The sequence below is a fragment of the Lepidothrix coronata genome, unplaced genomic scaffold (assembly GCF_001604755.1).
Source record: "Lepidothrix coronata isolate B3197 unplaced genomic scaffold, Lepidothrix_coronata-1.0 Scaffold445, whole genome shotgun sequence".
NCBI classification, from domain to species: domain Eukaryota; kingdom Metazoa; phylum Chordata; class Aves; order Passeriformes; family Pipridae; genus Lepidothrix; species Lepidothrix coronata.
The window spans coordinates 52,997-60,587 of NW_016690625.1; the positions used below are offsets into that span (position 1 = coordinate 52,997).

The 7,591-nt window shown below is 58.2% G+C and overlaps 2 protein-coding genes across 3 annotated transcripts in view; one reads left to right on the forward strand and one right to left on the reverse strand.

Annotated features, from left to right (window-relative positions):
• Positions 1–1,832, reverse strand: part of RNF115 (ring finger protein 115) — a 12,847-nt gene extending 11,015 nt beyond the window's left edge. Inside the window, 2 exon segments of the mRNA XM_017839650.1 lie at positions 118–176; positions 1,591–1,832. Of these exon segments, the coding sequence (XP_017695139.1) occupies positions 118–176; positions 1,591–1,668 (137 nt within the window). The 5' untranslated portion in view covers positions 1,669–1,832.
• Positions 1,833–1,840: 8 nt separating this feature from the next.
• On the forward strand, positions 1,841–7,486 carry POLR3C (RNA polymerase III subunit C). 2 transcript variants are annotated; one of them, XM_017839653.1, is made up of 12 exons: positions 1,841–1,949; positions 2,129–2,321; positions 2,830–3,085; positions 4,271–4,456; positions 4,545–4,636; positions 5,693–5,797; positions 5,885–5,977; positions 6,060–6,140; positions 6,486–6,537; positions 6,638–6,698; positions 6,781–6,931; positions 7,125–7,485. In XM_017839653.1, exons 2-12 carry the CDS (start codon positions 2,175–2,177, stop codon positions 7,374–7,376), a joined length of 1,476 nt encoding a protein of 491 aa, XP_017695142.1. In that variant the 5' UTR covers positions 1,841–1,949; positions 2,129–2,174; the 3' UTR covers positions 7,377–7,485. The 2 variants fall into 2 exon arrangements, with proteins under 2 accessions (XP_017695142.1, XP_017695141.1); XM_017839652.1 differs by having other exon boundaries at positions 1,886–1,941; positions 7,125–7,486.
• Positions 7,487–7,591: the final 105 nt, after the last annotated feature.

Here is a 7,591-nt window from a genome sequence, read left to right on the forward strand (position 1 = left end):
AAAAAAAGGGCAAAAAGGGGGGGGAAAAAAAGACCAAAATATGGCATTTTTCCCACTTCATCTCCCTGTTGTCTCTCCACGTGCCCAGCTCTGGGATATCCCTGGATTTTCCGGTACCTGGAATCATCAGTGACTTCCTCGATGAAGCCGGACTCGCAGCGGGGGCAGGTGTATTCCTGGGAAGGCAAGGAGTTGGGATTAGCCACGGGATACTCGGGATTCCAGGGAAAATCAGCCCCCTCCCGGGAAGATTCCCGATCCTGGCTGCCCACCAGCTCATCCCACCCCATCCCAATCCCAATCCCAAGGGATTTGGGTGTGGGAGAAAATTCCTTCGGAAGGGAAAAGTTTTCCCTGCTCTCATTCCCAGAGTTCTCTCCCAGAGCTGTGGATTGCCTTGAATTTGGGGAAAAACATGGAAAAACCAAAAAGCTCCCCCCCCTCACCTTCCCTCCTGGATTCTCTCTCCCAGATCTTTCCTTCCCTGGATTCCATCCCACAGCTGGAGTGTTCCCAAATCCCACTCCTTTCCATCCAGAACTGATCCCTGCCGGATCAGAACATTCCTTTTTTCTTTCCCTACGCTTTCCCAGGAAATCCCAGATGCCTTTCCCCCCCCCAAGCATTCCCAAAGTCTGCCCTTCCCGGTTTTGTGGGATCTCCATCCAAACCCTTCCTCGTGTGCTTCCCAGATCCCTTCCCATCGGCATCCCGGGAGCCTCCAGGCCCAAATCCCCCTCTGGAGGAGGTGGGAAGCAAAGCCCAGCCCCCACCCTGGCTGCTCCAGCTCCTTCCCGTGGATTCCCAGCTGGATCAGATTCCGGAGCCAGCGCAGGTGACACCTCCCGGTAACCCAACCCCGGCAGCTCCGGCTCCATCCACGGATTCTGTTGCTTTCCAGCTCCATTTTTCCAGCCCCAGCCCCTGTTCACCTCTGGATCCTTATCCCACGGGATCTCTATTTCCTTGGGAATACGCAGGACCATCCCCACAGCTCAAACAGCCTCTCTTTCCCAATTTTTCCTTAAGCAAAGCAGCTCATTCCAAACTATCCCACCTCGATTCCAGACCATCCCCCCTCAGTTCCCACCCCCCCACCCCGATCCAGAGTTATCCCATCCCAACTCTGACCATCCCACATCATTCCAGACTATCCAAACGTTTGGCTCTTCCCAGACTCCCTTNGGATGGGAATGGGATGGGGGGTGGAATTTTGGGGTCGTCAATCCTGTTCCGTGGGGGGATTTTGGGGTCGCTCCGTCCCTGCAGGTTCGGGAGGTTTTGGGGGGGCCCAGCACGGGGAGGAGGCAGGATGGGGAGTCCCCCCTTGGCTGAGGGGTCTCTAAAGGGACTGGGGGGGGCTGGAGACACTGAAGAGTCGGGCATTGGGAGAGGGGTCACCCCTTCCTGCAGGGATTTGAGGGGAAGGGGGTCACCCTTGAGTGGATGGGGGGGGGTCACCCCTTCCTCTGAGGCCTCAGGGAAGGACTGGGGGGTCACCCCCGCCTGCCGGACCCTCCCACCCCCCCCGGCCCGGGGCTCACCGGCAGCTCGGAGCTCCCCCGAGTCCCCCTCCCGCCCGGGGCTCACCGGCAGCTTGGGGCTGACCTCGCCCTTGCAGCTGTGGCAGAAGAACCGGTGCTGCGGCACCGCCGCCGCCTCCGCCATCTTCGCCCGCCGTCACTCCTCCGGGGGGGCCACAGAGCGCGGCCCAGAGCGGCCCCGCACTTCCGCTCAGCTCGTCTGCTCCGCTCCCATCGCGGAGAGCGAGGGCGGGAGGACAGAGCGGCCCCGCGGGGGTAGCGGCGCGCAGTGCGCCCCCTGCTGTGGGGCCTCCCAAGGAGGGACGGCGGCAGCGGCGGCGGCGGAAGTGGCGGAACCGGAAGTGGAGGGGAAAGCGGAAGTGGTCGTTGCCATGGCGGCGGTTGCGGCCTAGGCCAGGTCTGGGGGTGAGAGCAAGGAGGGCCCGGGACCTCTGAGGGGGGGAGGAGGGGAGATCCCACCTGAAGAGGGGCGGGAGGGGCGCCGGGATCCCTGTGACACGGCTGATTTCCCCCAGAAGGGGACACAGAGAACCCCGGGGGGGGGGGTCAACATCTGTCCCCTCTCTGTCCCCCTCACCCCCCAGCTGTTCTTTCCCCACCACGTTCCTGGAATTCCTGGGAGCCGCCGGTATGACGCAGGCGGAGCTGCGGCTCTGCTCCCTCCTGCTCCAGGAGCACTTCGGGGAGATCGTGGAGAAAGTCGGGAATTCCTTGCTCCGGACGGGCCCGCGGCCGCTGCGGCTCCTGGTGGGCGACACGGGGCTGCTCCCGGATCAGGTACGGGGTGGGAGGGGGCCAGAGGGGGAAAACGGTGGGAAAACCTGGAGAAGGACGAGGAATTTTTAATAACAGTAACTCAGAGGGTTTTCTGGAGTGGGAGGTTTGTATCTCCCTGGAAAACTTCTTTGGGAAGGAGGAGAGAAACTCTGAGGCTCTGTAGGGAGGAAAGATGGGAATAAACCGGTGGGAAAACGTGGAGAAGGACAGGAATTTTTAATGAGATGAACCAGGAGTGGGAGGTTCGTGTGGCCCTGGAAAACTTGAGGAAGGAGGAGGGAAAGTGGTGCTGTGTAGGGAGCAAAAGAATCCAGGGACAGGGATAGGTGGGTGGAGAAGGACAAGGCATTTCAAATGAAATAAATCAGGAAGGGGGAATTTTTCCGGAGCGGGAGGTTTGTGTTCCCCCAAAAAGGAAGGAGGAGGGAAATTCGGATTTTCCGTGAGGAAAACGGGGATCTGGGCAGGGGAAGAAGTGGGATCCCAACCTTCCCGCTCCCTCCCACAGGTGAAGAAGGCCCTTTGTGTCCTGCTCCAGCACGACCTGGTGCGGTACGAGGTGCAGCCCCGCGGATCCGTGGAATACGAGGCGCGGAGCGAGCGGATCCTGCGGATCCTGCGCTACCCCCGCTACATCTACACGGCCAAGACGCTCTACGGGGACCCCGGGGAGCTGCTGGTGGAGGAGCTGCTGCTCCACGGCCACCTGTCCATGAGCTGCGCCGTGGCCAGGGTGGCCGATCGCCTCACCGAGACCATGGAAGGTGGGAGGGAAGGTCCTCCCTGGAAAAAAAACGGGAGCAGTTCTGGGAATGTGGGACCAGAAGCTTTGGGGGGTGTTCAGGGCCAGGTCATGGTGGTGTCACCGTGTCCTCCAGAGGCTCAGGAACATCCTGGATTCGGCTGATGGGGACTATGGTGGGTGGGAAGCTCCTCTTTAGAAAAATAGGGATCTGGGAGGAGGTTTGGGAATGTGGGAGCAGAGGATCTGTGGGGTGTTCATGGCAAAGTCGTGGTGGTGTCACTGTGGCCTCCAGACCCTCAGGAACATCCTGGATCCAGCTGATGGAGACCACGGAGGGTGGGAAGCTCCTCCTTAGAAAAATAGGGATCTAGGAGCAGGTTTGGGAATGTGGGAGCAGAGGATTTGTGGGGTGTTCATGGCAAGGTCGTGGTGGTGGCCACGGTGTTGCCATGTGCTCCAGAGCCTCAGGAACATCCTGGATCTGGCTGATGGAGACCATGGAGATAGAGGTGATGGAGACTATGGAGAGTGGGAAGCTTCTCCTTTTAAAAAAAATGGGATCTGGGAGCGGGTTTGGGAATGTGGGAGCAGAGGCTCCATGGGGTGTGATGGTCATGGTGGTGGCCACAGTGTCACCGTGTCCTCCAGAGCCTCAGGAACATCCTGGATCCAGTCATGGAAAGGCTGATGGAGACTGTGGAGGGTGGGAAGCACCTCCTTGGAAAAATAGGGGTCTGGGAGCAGGTTTGGGAATGTGGGAGCAGAGGATTTGTGGGGTGTTCATGGTAAGGCCGTGGTGGTGTCACCGTGTCCTCCAGACCCTCAGGAACATCCTGGATCCAGTCATGAAAAGGCTGATGGAGACTGTGGAGGGTGGGAAGCTCCTCCTTAGAAAAATAGGGATCTGGGAGCAGCTTTGGGAATGTGGGAGCAGAGGCTCCGTGGGGTGTTCACAGCCAGGCCGTGATGGTCGTGGTGGTGGCCACGGTGTCACCGTGTCCTCCAGAGCCTCAGGAACATCCTGGATCCAGTCATGGAAAGGCTGATGGAGACCATGGAAGGTGGGAAGCTCCTCAGAAAAACAGGGATCTGGGATCAGGTTTGGGAAGGTGGTCCCAGAGGGTCTGGGGGGTGTTGACGCTTGGTGACCGCGGCGTCGGGACTGTCCCAGACCCACCCACTGCACGGCTCCTCTCCCTCCTAGATGGGAAAACCATGGATTACGCCGAGGTGTCGGGCACGTTCGTGCGCCTGGCAGACACCCACTTCATCCGGAGGTGCCCGATGGTCCCGGAGAACCCCCGGAACGCCGCGGAGCCGCCGCCCCCCGCGCCCGCCCTGGCCATCGCCGAGAGGGACATGTACGTCGTGCCGCGGCTCAGCCTCGCCGGTGAGGGAATTCCCGGGATTTCGGGGGCCTCGGGAAGCGCTCGGCCCCGCCATTCCGGGTGGGAGACGCCGGATTTTTGGCTCGGCAGGGAAAGGGAAGCGGAGACGCTCGTGCGACGAGGAGGAGGAGGACGGGCAGCGCAAGGCCAAGAGGCAGAAGCAGGAGGGAGGAAGCTCGGAGGTACCTGGAATTCTGGGGCTGGGAATCGGGGCCTGGGAAGGGTGGGATGGGCATATTCCTGAACTGGAGAAACCAGGGGGGTTTGGGAGCCCTTTCCCTCATTTTTTTGTGATTCCTTTTCCTCGTTTTTCTGCTGCCTCCTCCTCATCTTTTGTGGCTCCTCTTCCTCACTTTCCTTGTCTCCTCTTCCTCACTTTTCTCATCTCCTCTTCCTCAGTTTTGTGGCCCCTTTTCCTAATTTTTTTGGCTCCTTTCCTTCAGACTTTTTCTGCCCCTTTTCCCTCAGTTTTGTGGCTCCTTTTTCTCTTTTTTTGGGGCTCCTCTTTCACATTTTTTGTGGCTTCTTTTCCTAATTTTTTGTGACTCTTCTTCCACATTTTTTTGCTCCTCTTTTCCCTCAGTTTTGTGACCCCTTTTCCTCACTTTTGATTGCTCTTTTTTCCTGCCTCATTTCCCTCACTTTTCCATCTCTTTCCCCTTATTTTTATGTTTCATTTCCCTCAGTTTTGTAGCCCCTTTTCCTAATTTTTTTGGCTCCTTTCCTTCAGACTTTTTCTGCCCCTTTTCCCTCAGTTTTGCGGCTCCTTTTTCTCTTTTTCCTTATTTCTGTTTCATTTCCCTCAGTTTGGTGGCACCTTTTCCTCCTTTTTTTGTGCCTCATTTCCCTCATTTTCCCATCTCTTCTCCCTTATTTTTATGTTCCATTTCCCTCAGCTTCGTGCCTCCTTTCCCTCACTTTTTACCGCTCCTTTCTCCTGCCTCATTCCCTTCATTTTCCCATCTCTTCTATTTAATTTCCCGCCGCTTTCTGCCTCCTTTTCCTCATTTTTTTCCCTCCTCCTTCCCACCAGCTTCGTGCCTCCTTTCCCTCACTTTTTACCGCTCCTTTCTCCTGCCTCATTCCCTCATTTTCCCATCTCTTCTATTTAATTTCCCGCCGCTTTCTGCCTCCTTTTCCTCATTTTTTTCCCTCCTCCTTCCCACCAGCTTCGTGCCTCCTTTCCCTCACTTTTCCCACCCCCTTTCCCTCATTTTTTACCCCTTTTCCCCCCTCAGCCCCCTCCGGACGACGGCATTTACTGGCAGGTGAACCTGGAGCGTTTCCACCAGCACTTCCGTGACCAGGCTCTGGTCAGCGCCGTGGGCAGCCGCATGGACCAGGTCTGGCTCTCCCACCCCCATTCCCGCTCCGGATCCGGGCTTTTCCCTGCCCTGAATCCCGTTTTTCCCCCGTTTTCCCCCCTGCAGACCAGCAGCGAGGTGGTGCGGACGATGCTGCGCATGAGCGAGGTGACCACGGCCTCGGGCGCGTCCCACACCCAACCCCTCTCCTCCAACGAGGTGGGTCCCTGGGAGCCCCTGGAGTGCTGGGAATCCCTTGGAATGCCTATGACATTCCCTGCTTTTTTTCCCTCCCACGTAGATATTCCGGGCTCTTCCTGCCGGGTACAACATCGGGAAGCAGGTGCTGGACCAGTACCTGGCGCTCCTGGCTGATGATCCGGTGGGTGCCCCCGGGCTCTCCAGGGCTTTTCCAGCCCCTGGCATTCCATGCTTCCATGGAATTCGCTCTGCTCTCCGAGGGGAACGTGGGTTTTACTGACAGTTAATGGTTTTTAACAGATACTGACCAATTTTGAAGTTTTTGTGCAGATGGTGGAGTTAGTTATCAGATATTAAAGTTAACTTAAAAGATATTGAAGATATTTAAGAGATACTGAAGTTTGTTTTTTTCTTTTCTCAAAATCTCCATCTTTTTCTTCCCACTCCAGATTTTAAGGGAAAAAACCAGCCATGTTTTCCTTCTCTGGGGATGTCCTGACCTCTTCCCTGTTGTCTCTCCCTGCAGCTGGAATTCGTGGGGAAGTCTGGGGACAGCGGTGGGGGCACCTACACCGTCAGTATCCTTTGGAGAGGGGGGGACACACACTTGGTGTTCCCAGGCCTGAAACATTCCCAAGCTCTGGAATTTTCTCCTTGACCTCGCCCTCCCCCCTGCAGACCTGCACAAGGCCCTGGCGTCTCTGGCCACGGCCACGCTGGAGTCCATCGTGGAGGAGAGGTGACAAGGGGACCTGGGATGCTCCCAGGCTTTTCCAGGGCCCCTTCCCACAATCCCTCCTCATCCCGCTCTTCCCACCCAGGTTCGGCTCCCGCTGCGCCCGGATCTTCCGCCTGCTCCTGCGCAAGAAGCACCTGGAGCAGAAGCAGGTGGAGGATTTTGCCATGATCCCGGCCAAGGAGGCCAAGGACATGCTCTACAGGATGCTCTCGGAGAACCTGGTGTCCCTGCAGGTGAGGGAAACTCTGGAATCCGGGAGATTCCCCCGGGTGGAATAGCTTGGCCGGGGGTTTCCAGGCACTTCCAGGTGATCCTGATGGGAGCTGGCACCAGGGACACCTCTGGGGAGGGAGAGGGATCCCACCAGCGACACCTCTGGGGAGGGGGACCCCCTTAGCTTGGTCCCTGCCCCTCTCCTTCCCACAGGAGATTCCCAAGACCCCGGACCACGCTCCATCCCGCACCTTCTACCTGTACACGGTGAACGTGGCGGCCGCCGCCCGGATGCTGCTGCACCGCTGCTACAAGGTGAGTGCCCAGCACCTGAACGTCGGCCATTCCGCCCTATCCATGCGGGAATTCCCAGGGAATCCAGGTGGCACAGCCCCCTCCTTCCCGGTGCCACCAGGGGTGGTGGCAGGGGCACCGTCCCCGCGTCCCCTCATGGGGTTTTTGTGAGTGTGGGGTCCCCCCAACACCCCTGGGTTGGGGGGCTCACCTGGCTCTGTATTCCCAGAGCTCCTGTTCCAGTGTCCAAGTGTCCAAGTGTCACAATCCCCTCCTTCCTGGTGCCACAGTGCCACCGTCCCCGTGTCCCCTCATTGGGTTTTTGTGAGTGTGGGGTCCCTTGGTGTCCCCCAACATCCCTGGGCTGGGGGGCTCACCTGGCTCTG